Below are 26,083 nucleotides of genomic sequence, written 5' to 3'. Positions count from 1 at the left end.
AGCAATAAATTGAACGCTCGGTAACGAGCGTTCCCACTGCGATGTCAATATTAATTTACAAAAGATCGTTATATACTTGACTCATGTAGTTTACATTTATTGCAGAAAAGTTTTTTGTGGATTTATACCCGAACATTTGGCTCTTGCTTTCTTTGTGGACTTACAAGTATCATAGCAGTAATCGTTTGGATGCAGATCATGCAACTTATCGGACGGTTTGTTTCTTAAGATGTGTATTCAGTCAGTTATTAAAAGTCTAATAAATCAAAAGGTCATGAAAAATGTTTAATATTTCGATAAAAGTTAAACGGTTGTCTGTGGAAAAAATCTTTGACGGGATCTAAATGAAGCCTCGCCATTCAATATATATTGTATAAATATAAATATATTACATTATGGTTTTTATTAACAATTTATGTACTTTTGCGACAAAAAAATATAGGAAAGTCTGTGCTTAAATTTATAATTAATATTTCTGCTATAAATAATAAACGTTTACATTCTTAAGACGTAGACTTAATCCTTAGCGACGCTGTGAATTTTCTCTTACGTCGTAGTAGCTATTTATTCCAAGTTAAATATATACTGTGCCATTGCCATTGTTTCATCTTACTCGTTATAATTTTCATCTGCAATTAATGAAGCACTACTAAAAGATTTTTTTTGACGAAAAGTCGTTGAGCTAAACAGCAACGTGGTGTTTAGCTCAACTTTTCGATTAAGTGCTACTGCAATACAAGATATAGGATGAGTTTATATCTATTCCAGGCGAAGTAGGATAATAAAGCTAGATATTTTTAGCGATACAGAAATGGTCATTATAATCTTTTTGTTGCATGCCAATGACTTTTAAGTCTCCGAACGAAATCAATATTTGGCAATTTACAAATTGCAGATTCTTAATACCGTGGCATTGTATGTTAATCTGTCCAATGACAGCTACGAGGAGCTGGTCCTGATAATTTAATACAAATTTTTAATTTTAATATTTTGTGTTTTTTTAATTGTATTATGTTGGTTTTATTTATGACTATAATGACACATTGGATACATGAAAAAAGAGTTACGTCTTCTTGGCAAATAAAAGGCAAAATAAAAAAACTATTTAAATTTTGAAATATAAAAGTAGATTTAAGGTTTAATAAAGATTAAACTATTTAATATATAGTACGAATCCTAATATATAAATTTCAGGTAAATTATTGTATAAAAGCAATCGTAGTTAGCAGCGCTAAAACTGAGCGAGCTTTTAGCTCGATGAACAAAAATAACTTCTCTGGCCGTGAAACGTATTTTTGATTTGGTGACAAATCTGTTTTAATAGGAAACCGATAAAATAATATATCTTAAACCTTGTGTTAAATATATGTTAACAAATGTGCAGTAATGAAGCTTAGAAAATATGAAAATATGAAATAAATCTTATGTGAATATTATTAATATAATTATTTAAAAAAAAGGTCTTTAATTAATGATTTTTTCAGTTCATTCATTATTCCAAATTTTATTAAATTTACAATATATATTTATTTATATGTTTTATGATTGTAATATGTAACCATGTTACAACGTTTTTGTGTGATATTGTATTATATTTATATCTACAAGGATTTTTCTTAACTCATAGCATCTGAAGTTATTCACGCTCTTTTGTCATGATAAAGAGCAAACCCCCTATAATATTTTCATAGCTGTTTATCAATTAAATGTTGAGGATTCGAATTCCATATGCTTATTTTAAAACAACATTGTAGTATTACAAGTATTCTCAGATTTTCTAAACGTAACCACTACTACAATTCTAACATTTTAATAAACAATACATTATGGGTTTTTTAAAGTAATAAACAGCGGTCAAATATATACCCATTGTCAGGCCAACTATGATAAAAATAAAACAGACTTTGTCATAGAGACGCATGGAAGGATTATCACTGACACAATATAATCCTTCGTGATAACCTTTTTAACACAAGCTAAAATAATTACATAAGAATCAAATAACACAAAGGCAATAAAACTCTCGCCAATAAACATTTCCGGCGCCAGGGGCGTGATAAAGAATATTTATTTATTCTTTAGCGCAATTAGTCGAAATAAAATTGCACGTGATTGAGCAAGGCTGTTGAAGATTGAACTTTCGACATACTTCCATAAAAAACAGACGAAATTTCAATGAAGAAAATCTATTTTAAATATTTAAAGAAAATCTGTTCTAAATAAAAGTATCCAGGGCTGCAAATCTTGCTGACCAATCACAATTATGCAGCGATCATCCAGTCAATAGATGTACAGCAAAATAGGTATACGCCTTTAGAAAGCGACATTCGCTTGATGGACATTGTCCAAGGTCGTATTGTATTGGTCGTATATCCGTGACCGTATCGCAACAAAGAAATATTTTCTAAATGACAGAGAATATTTGCAATAAGAACAAAACCTGTGTTATTTATGGGTTTCTTCTGGTCGTAACGAGGGCTGTGTGGTCCCAATCCTTTACGGTATTGTCTTGTTTCCTTGTGGGTGAATGATCATTTTGGTCACACTAAATTAACGTGAGTTTTGAGAATAAGACCTTTTCAAACATGAGCATCTATATGTGTGGTCGCCACAAACATAATGAATACAATGCCATTTCATATTATATATTGCTATTTCATTATTGCTACTCCATTTCCGGATATTATTTTTTATTGTTTTACACATAGTTTTTTTTTAATTTATAGTACACTGAATATGTATTTTTCAGAGAAGTTACATATAAGACTTGACCTAATGAAAATTATTCAACTAACTAGGTTGGACGTTTCTCCACAGTAAATTTAAGTTTCATAGATATTTTGGAGCAGCATATTATTTCATTAGCGCCTATCAATTAAATTGTATTTTCGCTAGTATAAATAAATATCTACTGGTAAAAATGTATTCGGATATGATTTCACACAGACGCCAGTGAAAATGTAATTTCACTAAAACATATATAATATATTTTTTGTCAATTTCAGTATACATATACATTTTAACATTGTATGTATTTAATATACATATAAAATAATATTAATTATTATTTTTAGTATAAAAGCTTTTATTCATTGTTCAATATTTTTAAGTAAATATATTTACTTTGAATAAGTAACAAAAACCATTCGAAATACTGTTTGCAAATTTGAAGCGATATTATCGAGTATTATAATGTATTTTTAACTTGCGACTATAAATAAATTTCGTGCCTCACGACAGTGTAAAATTAACTATTTAATTCTAAAATGGGAAATGTTATTATTATAAATTTGGAATACTTGTACATTATTGTTTAAGGTATAATATAATATATTTTCTTTAATTAGACTACAAAAACATATATTACGCAAAAGATTTGCCTACAAAGCTTTTTATATTTAATCTTTAAAATATTTATTGTTATTGCTGTTACAATGCTTTTTACGTTTATTTTTTTAAATATTTATTGATATATTTGTTTAAATTAATAAAGTAAACAGTACAACATACAATAATATATTATTATTTTTATTCTTTTAAATAAAATTTATTTATTTTTTTAATGATTATGTATATAAAAAATAAAATATTTACTAGCTCTATCTATTGTCGGCAAATAATACTAAAACCATCTGGTTTGAGAAAATATTAGGTATAAGTCTTGGCTAAGAATAATGAATAATTTATTTAAATAAAAATATAAAATATTTATTCATATAATAATTATAATAATACAATATAATTTAAGACAAATTATTAATTTAAAACCAAAACATAGTACATTTTTTAACGGAATAATTATATCAAAAATATTTTTAGTTTACAAATGGAATTATAATACAATTTAAATAAAAATATAACAAATAAAATTTAATTAAAATAGGAAGACATATAAATATTGTAAATCGATAAAAGCACAATCGAGAGATCAGCCATTTGTTTCATAAACACATCTCCAATTGTCTTTATCGGATATAATATTAATTACCTCTTGCCAATTTAGTATAAGAGAGGTATTGGAAGATTTTTTTTAATTGAGATACTTCTCAAACATTCAAGATACTCTCCGCCATTTAAAAAGTATCTTAAATGTTATTAAAAACATTATTAATCCAATATTATAATTATAATTAAAATTACACTTTTAATATTTCAGCCAAAATTTTCAATATCAAAGGTGCAATTTTTTTGATTTTTTTAATCTTGTTATATAATCATATCTTATTGTTAACCTCCCATATACAAAATATAGAAAGATATTTTTAATTTGTCTTTGACGTCAATGCTAAGCATTTAATTTGATAATGTATGACCAATCATTGTTTGTGTACATTTTAGAGTTTCATAAAAACATATACAATATACATGTAAATAAATATATGTACTAGGATAATTAAATATAGAACCAGTTTAATAAAAAAATGTTGAATATTAATAATATAAAATGCTACAACAACAAAATATAATACTGAAAAGAAGGATATGAAACTGAATTATGATTAAGTTATTATATATGATTATCCTAGTAGAAATAATATAATATAAATATTAATTGAACTTATATATTTTTTAATACATCTAAAATAAAAGAGATCTTATGATAGTTAATATTGTACTCCAAACTTAAATAAAATATAGTATGTTTAATTAAAGAAATGTGTTTAATGTTTGTGAAATGGACATTATTTATTACAGATTAAATTCTGCTGATTTATTATTCAAGAAAATATTCACTGTTCTCATTTATGTATTATATATTAATTTTGGTCATTGGCTGTAATATATGGTGTTTTATTAATGTATTATACTTGTTTTACTTTAACATAGAAGATGGAAATAAGCTCTTGTGAATTTTTTAAATTCAATTTATCAAAAGTTTCCAACAATTCGTAAAATTTACGTCCCATCTCAAATTATTAAGGCAAAGCCAAAGTTAGCTCAAAAGTCAGACCGAAACGTTCAAAAATAAAGTCTCAGCCCATAACACAAAATATAGATTTTATAAATCCATCTTATAAATATACAATAATAAATATATGTGGCAACATTTTATATAAAAAAATAATATAATATTATATCAAAATTATATGTGTATATATTTATCATAATTTTGTCTTAAGTTTATCATTACTCATAGCAGCCATTGTATAAGTAATGAAAACTAATAGACAAATCAATTTTACTTAGGATAAAGCTAACGATCAACGTTAAAATTTTGGTACATCTTCTAAAATGCTTTAAAGACCGAAACTTAATATACGTAATTAATTAATAAATAAATAAGTTTAATTATTGAAGTTAACATAAACAATAATAATCAATAGGAATTTGATCATCGGTAGGGGTTTATTTAGAGTGAACGAGGTTGAGGAATTCTTCTCGAGTCTTAGGATCATCGCGGAATACTCCCAACATTGTAGAAGTTACAGTTTTGCTATTGATCTTCTGAACTCCACGCATCACCATACACATGTGCCTGAAAGAATATTATATATGATTTAATTTTTTCACATCAATCAAAGCTTTCATACATTAGGGAAAATCTTACACTCCTTCAACTACCACAGCAACTCCAGCTGGTTGAACAGCTTTGGTTACAGCAATAGCTATTTGCTTTGTCAATCTTTCTTGTACTTGGAGTCGACGAGAGAACATCTCCACAATTCTATGAAAAAAAATTAAGTTTAGAAAAAATATATTAGATTCATTTTTATTGAAAAAAGTACCTTGCAAGCTTGCTCAGACCCAAAATTTTCTTACACGGAAGATAACCAATGGATACTTTCCCATAGAATGGGACTAAGTGGTGTTCACACATAGAGAACATTTCTATGTCTTTCACGACGACCATCTCATCGTGATCTTCATCGAAAATAGCCTCATTGAGAAGATCTGAAAGTTGATAGTGTAATTTATGAATTAATATAAAATATTTTCTTTTAGATACATAAAACTTTAAATTATTTTTAAAGTAAAATTTATTATTATTTGTGTATTTATCAGGCTCGTACGGTGAGAAACATTCCCTTTCGCTCGCTCGTGCGTTAAGTGACCGGAGTAAATGAGAAGTGGGCGTGCAGACCGCATGTAACGCACACCATCTCTCACTCACTCTCGTCACTTAAAACACGAGCGAGCGAAAGGGAATGTATCTTACCGTACATGTACTTACTATAAAATGTCGTATGAAATTCATTTATTTTTATCATTTTATTATACGTATATAATTTATATATTAAAGTAACGCGATTAGAATATATTTATTGCAATCCCTACATAATACTATTTACAGTATAATTTTTACTAAGCTACAATATGTATAACTAATACTTATGACAAACATGCTTGAAATTCGGAAGAAGTAGTAAAAACAAAATTATTTTATATATTAAGGGATAATAATAATATATATTATGTACATGTATATAAGTGTTTCATTTAGCTGAAACCCATGTTTATTTAGGAAAGAATTGATTTTATGCTTTTTTTGTCAGTATTTTCGTTTGCATTTAGTTATATTATATATCTAATAAAACAGTCAGTAATTTCAATAAATAGCTAGTTACATAATTATAATATGTGTTGCTAGATATGAAATGAAAGAGTCACATATAATTATTTTAATAGTGGTTTCTGACTTTTAAAGTGTCATTTAAATAAAGTCACACAAAGAATCAACCCTCGAGAAAAATTGACATTTTAACAAAATGTGATATACCAAAACCCACAGAAGTAGAAATCGCCACATACTTTTTAAAATATAAACATAGGACTTCTACACGAAACGTAAACATTGATCATTGTAGTTAATATTTTTATAACTATTCATCAATACTGAACTATATTTTAATATATTTTTTAATAAATCTTCAGGCGTAATCCCAATGCGTTACAACTGGGTAAATCTGTACTAACTGAGTAAGTTAATCAGATATAAGGAATATATACAAGTGAGTATTAACCACGGAATCGGTGACATCTATATTATTAATTATAAATTTTTATTTGTTACATAATTTATAATCAATATATGTCACTGAAGCTGGAGCCAGTTTTTTATAAAATAAAATAAAAATTCGAGCGCCGCTGCCGAGATTAGAACCCGCAACATCAGAGTTATTACTCTGAGGCGTTACAGACTATGCTATTCCGTGTTTAATATGCTCATCCAAACGTACGTCTAAAAAACTATATGGCATCGCCATACTCAATACATACTTCTATCCTCTTACTTGAACCTTAATTTTGCCCTTATAGCCAGGTAAAATATTAATTTATGAATTACACAAAAGTTGGTTCAAATAAACTCGTGCACTATTTGTCAAAGCTGCTCGCAGAAAATATATAAAAGGGTTCACTAGCGCTGTACCAGTATGATTTGCAGGTTTCCCAATAAATAATAGACTTTTCTTATATATTGCTTTGTAAAAAAATCTATACATTGATTTGTAAAAATTAAATATAAATCATATTTATAAGTGTGAACTGTAAATAATTTCGCGTTAAAAAGCATTATTTATGTAAAGGAACTTTATGAATCAATCTTCAAAAAAATAGCCATTTAAACAAAACGTAAAGATTTTCGAAAGCATTATAATGGACTTTGTAGTCAATATTTATAAACCCATTTGTCACTGAACAATATAATTGTGCTTATTTAAACGCGCAGTTGTGAAATTTTATGGCATTTCTATGTTTAAGACAAATATTTTTTTTTATTTATTCAGAAGTCGGATAATACTCATTTACGGATTACCACCAGAAATATACATGCGATGGAATAAAATAGCGTGTTTTGGGGAGCGATGATTACCCATACTAATTGATAGAAATAAATCTGTTCACCATTTGTCAAAGTTTCTTGCAAAAAATATTTGTATAATTAATTTGTTGTGCAATGAAATAATATACCATACAGTAAAATGTAAGCTATTTTATTATTGTAGCTATGAATAAATAATATTTTGTGTTGCATATTGCTCTTTATTAACTGGAATACTGAATAAAAATTTTGTTAACATCAAAGGTATTTAACATAATGTTTAGTTTTATTGTTTTATATTTAGATTAAAATAGTTCACATATTGTATTATATCGCAATATTACACAGTACTGATACTTGAATATTATGTATATAATATATGTATAGTACAGAAACTTTTTAATATTAGAAATGTAAGAAGTTTTATACATTAAAAATAGAAATATTACATACCATTAAAGAAATCCTAGTGACATTAGAGTTAGTCTAGTATTAAAACTGCATAAAAGTCGATAATAATACAGAGGCCATTAATGGGTGAATAAATCGTGTGTGAAAAAAATAATCATATATAATATATGTTTTTAAACACCAATAAAACACTTATTTTAATAAGCTCATTAATTTTAAGTAATTTCGAATTTAATTTACAATTTTATATTAACTGATAATAAGAAAAATACTGTTGCTTAATTTATAGATGCAATAAATAATGTGAGCTCATTATTTTTGCCTCTATATTGTTTTATTCCAACCGTATCATATCTATTACAGAATAAATTGGTTTACGTGACTTTTCGCAGGTTTGCAAGATGAATAAAACGTCTTACAAAAGAAAAACCAATATATCAAGGCTCTAAGCCGTATGTACAAAATCGGTAGACCTAATTCACTTCGAATAATACGGTAAGATATAAAAACTTTGAAGCAATAAGTATTTTTTTAAGGCCATATTTAACCCAAAGCTCAAAGTTTCAGGCTTTCAGTATGAAAGCACATAAAATTAATTGCATTGCTCCTACATATAGTGGGTCTAAAAGGAAGTGCATTTATGTGTTCCAGCTATTACTACACTTTCATACTCAATCACATAGTACATACATGTAATATTATTTATTAAATAATTAAATAAAATAAATTAAGCTAAGGGAAATGTCGAACCTTTGACTTGGTCTTTCGCCATATCGTTTAGTTCTTCCGAGAGCATGCGTGAAATTAAGTTAACAAAATGGTAAACGAAAAAACAAGCGTTTGCATTGCGCTAATTTATATTAAAAAAATAGTTTGATTAAATGTATACCTTCTAGGCTTTGATCGTATCCTTTGGTGAAGAAAAGCATAGCTTTTGCAGCTCTTTCCGGAGTTTTCAAAAGCCCTTGTCTGTCAGGATCTTCTCCTAAACCTACAAAAAATAATATGATGCAATTATATAGCAGAACATATATAAATTATTATCTCACTTGTGTAACGTTATTGTTACTTTATATATAACTATTCAGGTTAACTAAATTAAATTGAACATTAAAACAAAGTATAATAAATATCAAGGCATATGCCATAAGTATATTTTAATTGCTCACAAGTATAATAAATCATATTAGAAAATATTTAATTTTCATAATAATCTCAATATAAAATACGCATAAAAATAAATTTAAAAAATAATACCTGACAATAAAAGACGATAGGATCTTGTCATATCTGGAAGGAGTGCCTCTCTAGTCGGAGGTCTGTGGTCTAATTCGAGATCGTGATGAAAAGTACATTTTTCATGACCTAAAAAAAAAATATCATCATTAAATTAACTGTATTTTAATTTTAAAGTAATAGTGTAACCTTGATGTATATTATGAAACATCTAGCAATCTTGCGGAACAGGATATTTCGATTTAAATTAATTAAATCATATATTATTATCAATTTATAATAATTAATTCTAACCAATGCCAAGGTAACTCAAGCGTACACTCCATATTGTTAAATATTTTATGATAAATAATTATATTAACATTTTTAATAACCAAGTCGTGACACACAGTAAGATTTAATCTCGCCACGACAAACCATATTTTATTAGCGATTTATTTTAGTTATTAAACTATAATATAATAAACATAGATGTGTTGATGTTTTATTTGCACGATAAGCCTTTAAATCTTATTTCGTAACAAATAATTTAATTGTACATGTACATATAATTGTAATTATAGACCAATGCTATGATTATGAATCTTTGAAAAATATATTTTTAGCATAATCACATCATAAGGTTATTTTTTAATATTTTACATAATATTAATATTGTAACGCATAACTTCAACGATATATAAGTCACTTTTTTGGCAAAATATTAAAACATAATTAAGTATCCCACATTAAAATAAACTTGTGAAGATAAATACTTTTTTTTTGCATATACATACATATTATATTATTTTTAAATCCGATTTATAGATAAGTGATATGTGTATGTCTGTGTTTACAAACAACATAAACGCATTAATTTATGACTCACGATATTTAGCTCCTTATCGCCTCAGGCGAAAGAAACAACTTCTCGTCTGATGTCCGATTGTGTTTATATTTATAAAAATAGCATTGAACTATGTGCAATTTTATTGAGCGATTTAGTGTTATTGATCTTAACTAGTTTGCGAAACTCACCATGACAAGATTCTAAAAATCGCAATGTAAATAAGAAAATGTTAGAACAAAGGCTATGTACCTATAATCTATTAACATAGTTTGTGTACCAAGCAGTCGCTGCTATTTTACAGTTTTGTTACAATACCAGTCATTGTAAACGCTATTTTGTACTTAAAATACATATATTTGAAAAACAGGAAGACGAGTTATTTATTACAAAGCTATAGAAATATTTTTTTAATTTATTTATCTGCACCTAATGCAAAGCTTCTAATATACTTATATTTTAGAAAGTTCTGTTCTAAAAAAAGTTCATCGATCGTTAAACGCTCATCAAAATAAGTTTTTGTTCATTTTTGGATGAGCTTTAACGTTATTTTTATTTAAAAGTTTACAACACTATTTTGCCTATTGTTAATATGATTAACATAAACATAATCAAGTTTTTTTTTGCTGTAAAAAGTCACCTCTGAATCTATAAGTCTTCTATACTTCCAAAATATCTTATGTAAATAAAAAAAAATACAATTTTACTTTTATTTTATATGCATATTTAATTTAACCTAAAATAGAGCTTCCAATAGACAAACCGTTTAGTAGCTATTTTTTAAAGAACAGTTCAAAATATTTTTGTCACTATTCAAAAATAATTTTTAGATGAGATTATCAGTGAGAACAGATAGCCTTCTATTGTTTTCTTCGTCTCAAATTTCACTTCTGTCTATTTTAAGATCACGAAACTATTTTGCAACTTTTGGCCTGTTCATAAGATCAATGACATAAATAAGGTTTGCTGCAAAAAGTCGCTTCTATATATTTCATGCTTGAAAATATTTACAATTTTACTCTTGTTTCATATGCATATTTAACCTAACCTAATCTAACGGTCAAATTCAAGTGGGGATGCGTTCATATTTAGACTTTTTATTGCAATATTACTACTTACAATAAGTGAGAATCCAATGAAGCACATCTGAACTGAATTTGGCCCAATAGGAGAACGCAAAAAAAAACAATTATCCCTTCTCAGAAGTCAAAAATCCACGTCAAAAGCAATAAAATCGTGTCAACGCCGTCGCAGTGAATATTAAGTATTTTTTTAAACAATATTACAGCTTACAATAACTAAGAGTCGATTGAATGAAGCACTTCTAAATCGAATTTTGCCCAATAGGAGAGCGCAAAAAACAATTATCACTTCTCAGAAGTCAAATATTCACGACAAAAGCGATAAAATCGTGTCAACGCCGTCGCCTATTGACCATAATTCGGTTTGAATATACTTTGACCAATATTCTTATATCATAATTTCGTAGTAATATTGTATCATAATTTTAAAAATATGGAGCAATATCCGAGATGTAACTTCTATCTATAATTTTTCTTCCGCTTATTTTCCCCTAAGAGTTGAGTTTGTTTAATTTATATTTTGGATTTGGTTTGGTTTCGGGTTTGAACAGAAAATGCACGTTTTGCGACAGTCAAATTGAGCATCATAGACATTTTGATCAGCATGTATAAATATACATATACTGGTGAACATGTATTTGGATTTCACTAGTGAAAATACAAGTTATATTAAATAATAAATACACATTCAGAGTAACATTAATACATCTCATGAAAATAAATAAGGATAAGTATATAAATATATGAAAAAGTTTAAATCATATATTTCTACTAGCACATGCCAGATAAATATAATATTTTCACTGGTAAGAATATACATCTACCGATATGATTTCACTGAAATGACATTTATATTTTAAAAATATTTTCATGAAGGATTCGAGTCCGTTTTTTAAATTTTCTTTGAGTGATAAGCCGAGAATTTATGGTTTAGAATCAGCTTTTTCTGAGGGGGGAGGGGAAGTTGAATTTTTTCACTAAAATTTAGTGTTTCATTAAATGTCATTTTTTGGTCAAATTCAAGGGGGGCAAGCTCCTTCACCTGCCCCCCCCCCCTTTAAATGCCATCCTTGAGTGAAATTAAAGTTTTCGTTTATACGTAGATAAAAGCCCTATTTAGGATCCAAATGGGATTTAAATCCAGATCTTTCAGATTCCAGTCCCCTACTTACACTACTAATTTATATTTCCAATGATTTGAAATATAAGTTTATTATTATACACTTTATAAAAATCCATTAACACAAAACAAATTTATAAAGAACATCTGATAGAAGCATTTTGAATGTTAAAGGGTCATTTAAAATGCATGACATTCATCATTTCACCTTAGCATATTACATCAATGAATTGACAGAATGAGATCTTGGTCATTGCAGTCAGACTTTGAAGGTTCAATCGATCGTTTTCCATTTAAGTTTACCTGGCGTGGTGGAAGTTCTGGGAGTCTTGGGCGTTCCTGGCACTTCCAAGTCGGACTCCGCCGGCCAAGACACGCTCCTCAAGGGTGGAAGCTGTATCTTTTTCGGCACAGACTCTTCTCCAGTCTCCGACAGAAACGGAGGCACCTTCTTCACACAACTACCGGCAGAAATTTCAGCGTCGAACGACTTGCTTTTGCATCCGTTCGCCAATTCGCCGTGGCCGTTCTCTAAAGACTTTTCCTGAATCCCGTTCATGATCGATATCTACAATACAATATAAACCGCTCTTCTGTGATAAACTGAATACACTTTTATCTGTGAGTTTAATTACGACAATTTTTCAAAGGGTCAAATTTTTTGTGTGAAAATGTGTCTTGTTTTTGACCAAGAATTGAGAGGTCAAAATGTCTATAAATATTTTACGACTTTGCTGGAGTTTAACGCGCGAGATAAAGACACTCCGGTTGTTTGTATTATATGGAATATTTATTCGAGAATTTTATAATTGTAATAATTGCTGAAATTATGCGCGAGAGTGCGTTTATCCGACACAAGGATAACCAGAGTCCTAACCGAACCAGATTTTGCTACTTTAACGACGATATACAAGCAGTCCATTATTATTTTTTTACACATACATAAAAAAAAATCAATATCATTAAATGCACGATGCAAATAGAAAAAATATTCAATGAGCATTTTATTAACATTTAACCTACAACTTAAATAATAAAATTGGTAACAAAGATCGAGAGCATTCATATTGCAATGTATTCGAAAATGTGTTATATATTATTATAAAATATCAGAATAAACTTGTGAGTAATTAGGAAAAAAATACATTAATATAGGACTACTCTGGGACAGATAAAATCAATATGTATGCAGATTTATGGTAACACATTAACAGTGCAGAATCCAGTTTTAACAATTTTAACACAATAACAAACTATCTATTTTTTAGAATAGTGACATTTTTAAACAAGATGGCGAATCTGACTGACTTGCTAATTTAAGTCAGATATTTATTTTTGAAAAGAGTTTGGTGTATCAGTATAAAATAATTAGGACAACTTGTAACATAGTACAATGAAAATTTTATTGTTCAATTATTTGTGCATAAATGCATAGAAATCGTATTCGGATGTTAATGCGATAAATTGCAAAACCTTCAATTAATAGTGCGCTATTTCGAAAAAAAAAACGGAAGTAATCAGCGCCGCCAGCGGATAAATCTAGCAATATAAATTAGACACATTTCACTTTTTTTAATTCAAGTGCTAAAATACTTTTCATTTTCAATGCCATAAAACACAAAAGTGCGACCATAAACAATAAAAAATATCTTTTAATAAAAATAAATACGACAAAAATACGCGAATAACATATTATTATTATTAATATACGATATTATTGATAATAATTATGGTTAATTGAAAAATTATTTTTGCGTAAAATCGATTAATTAATTGACCCCGAACAATTATTTTGGCTGACGTGCGACTTACTGTTTATGGCCGAAATCGGTCCGGCTTGGACCAACTCGTCGGGGATGAAAAATCAAGTGCGTACGTAAAATGCGAAACGAAAATGTGCGTAATGGCGAGAACGCACAGTTCGCCGCGGCGGCAAACACAAATCAACTAAACTGACCCAGCCTGAGGTTCGATCGGGTGCGACAGAGACGGAAAGACGCCGCTCTCGCTCTTTATATACGAACGGCAGCAGAGCTTTCCAACAGATGGGCCGCGGCCATTTTCATACTATCGTTTTTCCTAGTATTATGACTTTTTAATATGTTTATTTTATCCTGCTACACCGGATATGTGGGAAATATAATTATCAGAAATATACCTATTAGAGAAAGTATATAATAAATATTGCAGTGTTTTCTTGCTAAATTATTTGAAAATTGCATGATTTTCGTCTTGTTTGTTATACTGTCCTGGAATACAAGTAGACATTGTATACACTGATTTTGATAAAGTCTTCGACAAAGCTTGTCTGAATTTATTAGTAAAAATATATGTGCCTTTTGCCCTTCTCGTTTTGCATGATATTATAAATGCACTTTACTAGTTTTTGTTTTTGAATTTTATAAACTGATTTTATATCACATTGAGTTGCTCTTAGCTTAAGAAGTCATGATGCAATGAGGTAATCTATTAGATTATGATTACCATAATTTGAAATTATCAAATGGATAAATAAATTAACTGAAATTTTATCAAAATTATAAGTCACAAATAAGTTTTGTCAAAATGAACATAGTAATACAAATAAAACATTGGAAATCAATGGAAATTTGAAAAATATTGTTAATAGGGTAAAATCCCATACAAATATATATTTAAATGTAGAATCTGACTAATATAACAAATGTGCATGGATAAACAAAACATGAGTGGAATTGTTATTTAGGAGCACGTAAGAATTTGCTTACAATAGTCATACACTTTAAGTCTCATCAATCCATTATCGTAAATTACAATAATACAAAAATCAACTTTTATTTATGAACTTCGAGAGTCACGCTTAAAACCAAAACCCACAAATGGCTACCTGTAAAGTAAACGCTTTCACCAAGGAATGTGCAGAAGGCGGAGCTAGGCAATTACTATATTAGTCCTAAATTGACCTTTATTTCATTTGCTTAAGCTTTAAAAATGTATTTTATAAAATAGATTTAATGTTTTTATAAAACTATCCAAAACCAGTACTAAGGACAATGCATATTTCTACAACAAAATTTAGGAGAAAAGAATTGATATAATTTGTTCTAAAACTATTTTAGGTGCGAGATACTTAATTAAAATATTGAGCGCATATTTTGTATAATTGCACAAATAAAATAAAGTGTAGTAAAATAATATTTTAACAGCACTATAATTATATGTTTTTAATTTAGAATGATTATATTTTATTTTTGTAATAGATATTTATTCTGTATAGTTATATGCAGTATATACTTACATAATATTTAAACAAAAACGTTTTTTATTACATATATAAAAATAGTATTGTATATAGTATGTAAAAAATACAAAAAGATATCCAATCATAAACGTATTATCCAAGCGTTGTTAAAATTACATCATCTTTTTTTTAATATACATTATTTTAATGGTTGTGTTTCTTATACAGTAAAGTAAATTTGCTCCGTCAACCTGTTGAATATTTAGTCACCCCTGATGCGTAATGTTTGAGAGCCGCTTCGCATGCGTTTACGAACACTGCGCAGCGCAGAGAGAAACGGAAAGCACACGACCCTCAGATATGAAAGGGAAAAGAGATGTTTACATTACGTGTGAATGAAAAATGCATAAGCTCCACGCTGTGAGCGAAAAGTAATTTTCTTTTACATGAAAGCAGACGTTAAGCTTTGTGAGCGTGCTTAAATTTTATTTTAATCATGCATTATGTTTTTATTCTAATTTATAATTAAAAAATATAAAATTACTGCTCGCAAGTTACGACGTTAAGACCAATTTTAAGACTATTAAATGTCTGTGTCTGGCATGTGACATCGCGTATTCTAGACGTATCATAAGCATATTTCCGTTTATATGCGCATAATAATTATTTTAATTAATTACCTTTTTAATTATTAAGAAAAGCAATTTATATCAAGTTTATGTCATGTTCTTAATTATATTAAAAAATATATGCTCAGTCGTAACTGTAAAATTATTGGCCGAAAATTTTGGCGTTAAGACCAAATTTGAAAACGTCATGAGTGACGTATTAAATCATGACGATTTGTTTAATGCTTTTCGACGCGTTTCGTTTATCGCACATGTGATGCAATATATATTGTATTGTAATATATAGTTTGCTCGATAGAAACTTAATTAATTGTCAATCTCTTGTATGGCTTGGAAACCTTACGCATAATTAATCATGTTTATCGATAGACTCTTTTCATACATAAAATCGAGATGAAAACGGACTTTATATAGGTGGTAAATATCCGCGTTTATAAACGCGGATATTTGCCACCTATGTCTGATTTATTTAAAACCGAGTCGTTTAACATAATACGCCTTAATAAGTAATATATTAATTTTCATCATTTATTTTTAAATAAGTTCATATTCCGGCTAAAACAAGGGTTGCCATATATCAAAATTATGTCTTATTATTTTAAAGAAGGGTTTATATATTTTTTGGCATATTATTAAAAAATATGCTTGCATAATTAAATTAAAAATATTTTTTTAATAAAAAAACTAGATTTTTAGCAAAGATGGCTTCGGTCATAGATTAGAGGAGCTGGTCCAATTGCTGTGATTTATTTATATATGGCAAATTGCGGCCCTTTGTTTTATAAAAAGATTTTTCTCTAACCTATGTTACTATAAAGTCTTTAAAAAAATACCATTAATGAACTTATTTGGTAATTAAGCTTTTTGCATTTACGCACAAATTTAAACAACAGAACTAAAATTTACCTCAGTTGCTTAGCACATAAACACTTTCAGCTGACTTTAATATAAAATATATTGAGTGAGCATGTAAATTGACAGTAATATATGTATAAGAAAATGATAATTTTAATATGAGTTAATAAAATGATTTATTAAACACATAATTCTATTGTATCATAATTATATAGTATCAAACCTTTCAGTACATAAACCTTGAATATAAGGTTATTGCTGCTCGTTCCAAAGAAAAAAGGTTACACGGGAAAATTTCTATAGTTAAGCTTTAAGTATTTTAACATACGCTGTCATTGTCATATACTTCAATAGTTGAAATAAATTTATATATGTATAAGTTTTTAAGCGAATTTTAATAACGTATATACGAAAAATATATTTGCATTACTCATAAAGATAAACCAAAATAAGTCATTAATTGTGTGGTTTCACCGATGACTGTTCACAACACAATTATTATAGTCTATTAGAGTTCCAAAAAAATAAAAAAAGTTACCGGTTATAAGTTTACCAAAACCATAATGACTAATCTATTGGGAAAATCCTAGCATTTATTAAGAATAAAAAAGCAGTATTTAATTAATTCGGGGATGTTCTAATGTTGAGTAAAATAATAAACATCACAATTTTGAGAGCTGCTCGTTTACAATGTATTATATTGTAATCACGTTTCATCCAGTGAAAATATTGGACATTACAGAACCACAGCGACAATTGATTCACCGCAAGTATCAATCAAGCGATACGCAGATCGATCTAGGCTCTAGGGTCAAGTAGATACTCATCGCCAACAATTTTCTACTGACGAAACCGCAACACTTGCGCAACTGTCGACAATTTCATAAATTGCCTTAAAAACCGAACAAAACGGATCCACGTATTTGATATAGGAAATAAATGTAAGATAGATATCTAGCGGAATGATGCAATGGCTGGCAGAACGGCCATCACCGCCACTTTGCAACCATGAAACGAGAACGAGAGTGTTGTTTATGGTTTTTTTTCGCAATGTTTGGCCATTGACCATATAATAATGTTACCGGATTAACTAGGTATTGTACAGGGCTTGCAAAAATAAAACGGATGTTAATTTTTCCTCTTTGTCAACAAATAGCGATAGATATAATAATTTTACGGTGCTTTCTATAATACAATATAAATTAAAATTGAAAGTAATTAATTGATAAATTACTTTGTATCAATAATCTTTAATTTTGAATAGTATGCACAGTCATTATATGTATGCATTTTTACTTGATTGCCATTAAAGTTATGTATAAAGTTGGCTGCTGTAATGAGTTTATTGCTAACATTATTTTTAGTAGATTTAGAATAAAATAACATATTGCAGAGAATCTTAAAATCATCCTTTGATATTTTTTATTAAATATATAAAATCATAAAATCGGTAATGATGGTGCAAAAATCAAAATAAAATCTAAAATATTATTTCTATATTTATATTATAGTACCTCATTTTTTTAGTGTGAGGTGTATCAATATTTTCTTTAAAATAAACTTGATGAGAAAGAAATTTGCCACAAAAATATAACAAGCGTATGCTTAATGCCTGCACTACACTCTCTGGAAGTTGTCCGAACCGAAGTTACAACTGAAGTCGGCCGAGACCTACGACTTCGAGTAAGCGACCACACTGTCGCAAATTTCATATGCCGTCCGGACGTGAATGACGTCTGGATGGCGGCTTCTGTCACGTACAGCCGGTATATTTGCGGGCGATCAAAAAATGTGCCAAATAATCGCAATTTTTAAATTATCATATTATTAAAATTACGCTACTGATAATTATAAAAGTTTGAGTGGGCACTTACCAATACAAAATCAGTGAAAAGTTTTCGGTCGTAAATATTCAATTTAAGCAAAATCTTTGTTGCCTTTTGCTAAATGCCATAAGGCATAAAAATGATACTTCAGAATATGAACACTACATCTGTGACTATCCTAGAATTTGTCGCCATCGATTCTAAATAAGAATTCGTTATGGTGTGACATTTATATAAACCGATCTAGGAAAATACATAAGGATATTCGAAACGATTTTTTTTAAAAAAGCAAGTACCACTAATTATTTTTTTAATAAAAAAAATATAATTACGATTAGAAGAATATACTATCAAAAATATACTTAATCCCTTTTGGTGCCCTAAAATATTCAAAGATGTCAGTAAGAGTCTGTTGAAGTCCCCGATAAGCATGTGGTATTATAATTGACCACGTGACCACGATGCAGCGCTCGACATGCGTGTTGACCATAGGACGCCTACGCGCATACTGAAATTGAACCGAGATACTCGTTCTATCTCAGTTTGCGAAACACCATATCATTATCTCTCTCACTCTCCTCACTTAACACGCGAGAGAGCAAAAGGGGAAGTATCTCACCGTTCGCGCTCGAAAGAGCAGCTCCGACTTCGGTCCCTTTGACTCCGGTCCTTTTGCCGACAATGTTCGGAAGCGCTCGAAGCTCCCGTTCTCGGTAACCTCGGACAACTTCCGAGAGATTTTAGAGCGGGCAGAACCGAACTAACCCACTATATTTTCTGTTCTTGACTAACTTTGGCCAACTTGCAGAGAGTGTAGTGCAGGCATAAAATTTTAAATTATTATAATTAATATTGATTTAAAGTATACAATAAAATATTAGTTGAATCAAAACCACATACAACAATTCAAGAGCTTTCATACAAGTAAAGCTTTAGTTCTGTATCACTTCAAACGGCTAAGGAGATTAAAAACACGTGACAAATCGGTACCGCAAGAACTGCATGTAAAACAAAAATCAGCTCTTCTACTTTTACTTTGAGCAATAGAAACGAACCATTTCTGATTTGTAACGTGCGAAAAAAAGATTATTTTTTATGACAATGATTGGACAAATATGAAGCACAAAAGATTTTTTTATGATTATTTGCTGGTCTGCGCTTAATATAATATATGATAGAACTCTGTAATGTAACACCGCTGGAATAAATAGACTTTTAAATATTTTCCAAAAATGAGTCAATACTGAAAGTCAGCGGATAGTCGCCAATCAGGAAATTAGCAGCAAAACGGCATATAGTATGTCTTAAAACGGTACTTTTTCTGGCATACCCTGTACATTAATGATTTTCAATGTGTACGTGACACTGTCATTATCTTGCAAAATAAAACAAATCCAAGGTCACGGCTAGCCGGGTCCGGTTATTGGTCCAGCAGCACCCAGCACTGCACAGCAGGAAACGCGAAAGATTTATCGTATCGATCTTTGGCGGAATGTCTTTGTCACTGTGAAAAACCGGTCTGTTTGTTCGACGTTGTCTCATTACGACCACTTTCACTGATAATGTGTGTATGTATAGTAACGTTTTGCTATTAGGAAATTCGCGTTTCATGACGTGCTGAAAATTTTCAGATTTTTTGCGTAATTGGCATAGTTTTGCGTACAACTGCTTATCTTATCTTATCTTTCTAATTGCCTACATCGATGGTGTCATCCCAATTCCGAAACTACAATATTCAACTGTGACAAAAGTACATCTAAACTGTAGATATAAGCAACCTTTTCAGTATTGAAATTACATCTAACTTTCCGTTTTAATTGGCTAGATGTTCTAGTAATTTGGACAGAAACGTCATTTAAGGGGACAGATTGAATCTTAATGAAATCATAATATAAAAAAACGAACACTGACTAACGAACTTTTACCCCCCCCCCCCTCAAAAATAAACCAGAAATTCTCGGGTTATCCTTCAAAGAAAATCTAAAAAGCACAATTACGAATCTATCCCGAAAATATTTATTAATTATTATTTGTTTATTCTGTAATTTACGTTTGATTTGTAACCTTACATGCGTAAGCCCAATGTGTTAAGCGGGGTAAATTTAAACTAGTTAATTAAGTCAATCAAATATAATGAATACCAGACTTTTTAGTCTGAAAATCTATGTATTAAATTATAATATATATAATATATCTGTGGATTTATCAATAAAAATTAGAGTCAGCTGCCGTGGCTCGAACTCGCAGTCTCTGTGTCATTAGTCTGTAAGGACTACGCTGTTCTGATTATCCTCTATTCCTCAAGACTGGAACACTACTATATTCACTTCCGCCAGTAATCACTTCGCTAATGACAGAGAAAGTTGAGCCGCGTGTAATAAGGAAAATTATCTGTATATTCCTAAAATTTACGAATTATCTTAACAACAATATATTGCCAAATAAATAATGCTTTCTAATCTGCAAATAACCGTTTTTCACATAAATAACAAAATATTGCCGTCATGAATTTTTTTAGATTTATTTGTACACAATGTCTTATTTCAATTATAAAATGCGATAACCTTTTATATAATTTAATAAATCACAAAAAGATCTTTTTGTTCTAGAATGTGGAATAAAATGGCGATAAAATTACACTGAAATAGCATAGGCTCGCTAAACAAATTTCAGTGTGACACAATGACAAAAAGATTGGGAAACATTGAATCATCGATTTGTACACTAATGCATATAACATATGATATTCTTTACTTTATATATATCATATATTTATTTGCGAAATATGCGGATTTTATTTCATGTCAATGTACACATATATAAATCATAAGTACTTAGGGATTAGTTTCAAATCCATATTGTGCCTGTGACACTAGAGCATTAAAATAATACTAATTAATATCAATGGATCTAGCAGTGATTAATTAACCAAGTTGTAAGCTATAGGTGATTCAAAGAAGTAGTGTCTGTATCATAGATAGATATTTATACAATATTATATTTATTAAGGTTGGATACTATTTTGGATAATCCAATCTAATACTGTTTTAGTTTTGATAAGTTTTACGATAAACAGTATAATTTTTAATTTAATTACAAATTAGATAAGTTGTGATTTAAAATAATTACAAATTAAAATTATCTCTCGATTGATAGTAAACTGAGCCATTTAAACCGGATTCTGTATTATATCATCCAATGTCATTACACGAGTTTGTTAACATATTCATATCATTTTCTATGACCTAGACCTAGGACAACAAATTTATTCGTATGAATTTGAAATGTACTTTAATTTGAGTGATCGATAAGTTTTTCTTATAATTTAATGATTAAAATTGATAATCACTAATTTTCCGCACAACCTAACACAATCATACCTACCCGACCATTTAAGCAATTTACATAAATTTCATCATGCAAAAACCAAGGATATCTAGCGAATCGGCGCGACACACTCTCCACTCGATTCCGATTTTAAAGTCCTTGAAGTTCAAGGATCTTAGCATAGCGTATTTTTTTTGTTACCCACATATCTGCGTACAACATGTCGGCCTAGAAACAAGGATATCCTATAGTGCGTTGTAGTAAAATCGACGTTTTTGCAGGAAGAACGGCGGAATTCCGACGGAAGGAAAAAGCGATCGATTCCTCACCTTGCTGGAGAAAAATGCGATGGACTAGATAACGACCCGATCAGACCTTGGAATTCTACCTGTCACATTTGTCAGAGTGGTTGGTCCATATGTCAAGGTTGGTCTGCTGATTGATCTATATGTTCAATCGTATAACAAAACCGTTGCTTTAGAAAATCGTTACATAATGAAAAACACGTGGGTTATTGTCTGATACACATTTTCTAAGCATAATGGACGTAATGAGTCATTCAATATAAAGTAAAAAGCAAAAAGATGTAAGCAAAGTTTCCAAATAATAAGAATAAATATAATAAATTAAATATTTCAAACTACAAATAAGTCCAAATTTTAATTTTAATTATTCTTACTACTGAAAATCCTCATTTATTTGCTGTTGATGTGGACTTTATAGTCAGAAGTAGGTTGCAGCAACTACAACTCGGATTGCTAAAAAATGTGACAATAATATGACATTATTCGTATTGATCTAAAAAAGATAAAAGAAAAATTCAATATCAGTCATTGAGAAAGCACACAGCTGCATAAAATTTATTTGAAAATATGAGTAATTTATGTAATTTCGGCAATTACAACGTATCATTATTTTGTATGCATTTAATTGTCCATGGCTGTCATAAATAACATTATTATCAGCAAATAAATTTCGCATAAAAAAGAGCACATAAACTAAAATACTGCAGCAGTGTATAAAGGAATAAAGTTGACTACCTGCGTTGTTGAACTTATCTAATTTAAAATATGAAAGAACGCTTCATGGATAGTTAAACCAATATTCAAATAACGAATAGTTAAAAACCAGGCAAAAATATTTGGATTTGAGTCTCTAGATGAAAGAATATATATAGACATATATCTCACATGACTTTTCAATGAATTTTTAAATATAGTCAGGTACATTATAAATTTGTTTCTATGTGGTGAAACTGACTGGTAGGTTTTATCTCATCCGCCATATTCTCCATACCTTGCTCCTTCCGACTACCATTTATTTCGATCAATGCAGCACTTGAACTTGTGAAAACGGGACTATCAGAATATTTTTAATCAAAGCTTCCAAAATTTTATGTTAATGAAATTTAAAAAATGAATAAAAAGTTGGAGAAGGAACTTATATTTTTAATTATTAAAATAAAAATTAACATTTTTTGTCGTTTTATTAAAAAAATTGACAATTATTTCAGGATTAAATAATTCAAACGTCATACTCGTTGAAAAATTATGGAAGAGTATTTTTATAAAACTACAGAAATATTTTTTACATAAATATATGCTTATTCAATTATACGCTAATTTTAATTTGGCATTAGTTACTTTCCAGCAAAATACATCGTTTTTACTCTGATAGATACATATAAAACATTACTCTAAATTATAGTTGTAATAAATAATGCTCAGTTTGGTTGTATTTTATCTTCAAACTCAAAAGAAGTTTAACCTATTTTGTAGTGAATTTCTTCATTGAAATGGATATTTTTAACTTCATATTTTACAACATAAGATGCTGAACTATCACTAAAATTAAAATACTGAACATTTAACCCTTTGAGCGGCATCGCCGTACATGTACGGCGGTCGATATTTCACTGCTTTGCAGTACCCCATATAGTTATATATTTACATTTATAACTGAAGAAATAATAAATATAAAGCATTATATTTATATAATATTAAAAAAAAAATAAAGAGTACGGAAACGAATCTAACAAAATACATATTATATTAATTAAATAAAAAATATTTAGAGCTTCTGAATTGATATAAAAAATCCACAAAAGCCGAAAAATATATAAGAAATATGTATAATAAATTAACGAAATTTAATATTAATTTAATTATACAAAAAACAGTAAAATCAATCAAAGCAATAAAACGTTGATAATTTTCTATAATTTGCTATAAATAATAATAAATAAATAACAACAAAAATATGGAAAATTAACTCACTACCAAATGTATACTAACAAATTTACAAATGTTTTTAAATTATCTTATTAAACTAAACAACTAATTGTTTTAAATAGTTTTACTAAATACATTTTTTATTTTTGTCTATGGAAGTTCTGAAATAGTAAAAATTATATCATTATAATTCCGATCAAACACCATAGTTTACGTTTTCCTAGATTTTTCTAATCTCATGGATCAATAATTAATTTAAAATCGAGCTAGAGTGTGCATAGTGACACTTATCGATTATTAGTTGTAATATTAGCTAATAATTAATAAAATATATGTCACTGATTTACAGACTTTGATTTCAGTCTGGTGTCTCACTACTTACTTAGTAGTTTTTAATTGCTTTATGCCATTGTGTCGCATTAGGCTACACCCTGTAATTTTGCAACTAAGGATTTACAATTAATAAATATAGATATACATATGTATATATTAAAATATAACATACTGTTTGTCTTTACATTAATATTTATATTAGAATGAGTAACAATGACATAGTTGACTATGATGTAAACTTAATTATTATATTTTTCCTATTACATCTTTTTTCAGACCTTTAAATTGTTTTATCCTTCCGAAATTTATATATTTATATTTTTTTAGTACGACAGATTAAATTCTTAAGAATATGTTATATTAAAACAATTCATATTTTTGAACCGTGTTTTTTTTAATTGTAAATTATTTTTTACTAAAGAAATCATTTCAATTTAATGAGTTACATTCTTAAAAGTATTAAATGTCAACGCCGACCACTAACCGTGTCGTTTTACAGCGTTGAAAACTTACAGCATACCATCTCGATTACATTTTACTATTTTGCGGTCAAAATTGACCCGCACGACTAGTCTCTCAAAAGAAAACGATCGCCTATCGTTACGCATGAAAATCGATACTATAAAAGAAAAAAGTGTTTCCACTAACCATTTTTATTCGAGTTCTGCTTCGAGTTTCCATTAGTGTATGAAACCAAAGACTTTTCACTCAGCTCCACTTGTCCGTTCTTCTTGATTTCCTTCATCTTTGAGATAAAAAGTAGACAGAAGTAGACACAATAGAAACGACCACTGACACAATTGTAAAAATCACTTCGAAAATCTGCAAAAATATATTTTCGATATTATTGTATACAGAAATAAACATGTAAACGGTTAAATTAAGTTGTATTTCACTATATGTTTTTTTTAATGCTCGATCATACTTTTTTCAAAGTTTTTTCTATTTTCTTTCGTAGCGAATGTAATAGAGCGTTCTCGGAGAATAGTCGGCAAGGTTCTCTCGGCTCGACTGTCGGTTAAATAATGACATAAATCCGTCAAATGACCTTAATTTATTAAAATGATCGTGCAGGTGGTTGTGTTATTTTTTATGTTACGTGCGAACACACACAAACACAAATATGGAAAACTAACGCCGATAATCTGCCGAAGAACCCTTTCAACCCGTTAATGACAGGTTTTATAAAATATAAAATGTATCTGTAAACACATATTTATAAAGC

General features: G+C 28.8%; 1 protein-coding gene across 2 annotated transcripts; it reads right to left on the bottom strand.

Moving 5' to 3' along the window:
• Window positions 1-3,851: 3,851 nt before the first annotated feature.
• Pu (GTP cyclohydrolase punch) lies at window positions 3,852-25,654 on the bottom strand. 2 transcript variants are annotated; one of them, XM_088186296.1, is made up of 7 exons: window positions 14,250-14,421; window positions 12,741-13,005; window positions 9,431-9,538; window positions 9,063-9,164; window positions 5,727-5,892; window positions 5,549-5,665; window positions 3,852-5,476 (listed from the first exon to the last, which is right to left on the bottom strand). In XM_088186296.1, exons 2-7 carry the CDS (start codon window positions 12,994-12,996, stop codon window positions 5,347-5,349), a joined length of 879 nt encoding a protein of 292 aa, XP_088042422.1. In that variant the 5' UTR covers window positions 12,997-13,005; window positions 14,250-14,421; the 3' UTR covers window positions 3,852-5,346. The 2 variants fall into 2 exon arrangements, with proteins under 2 accessions (XP_088042422.1, XP_088042423.1); XM_088186297.1 differs by lacking the exons at window positions 12,741-13,005; window positions 14,250-14,421 and adding an exon at window positions 25,507-25,654.
• Between the last annotated feature and the right edge of the window lie 429 nt (window positions 25,655-26,083).

Source organism: Plectrocnemia conspersa, unplaced genomic scaffold (genome assembly GCF_051122295.1).
Source record: "Plectrocnemia conspersa isolate PC_06_02 unplaced genomic scaffold, ASM5112229v1 ptg000005l, whole genome shotgun sequence".
Classification (NCBI taxonomy): domain Eukaryota; kingdom Metazoa; phylum Arthropoda; class Insecta; order Trichoptera; family Polycentropodidae; genus Plectrocnemia; species Plectrocnemia conspersa.
This window is presented reverse-complemented; position numbering and strand designations above follow the sequence as displayed.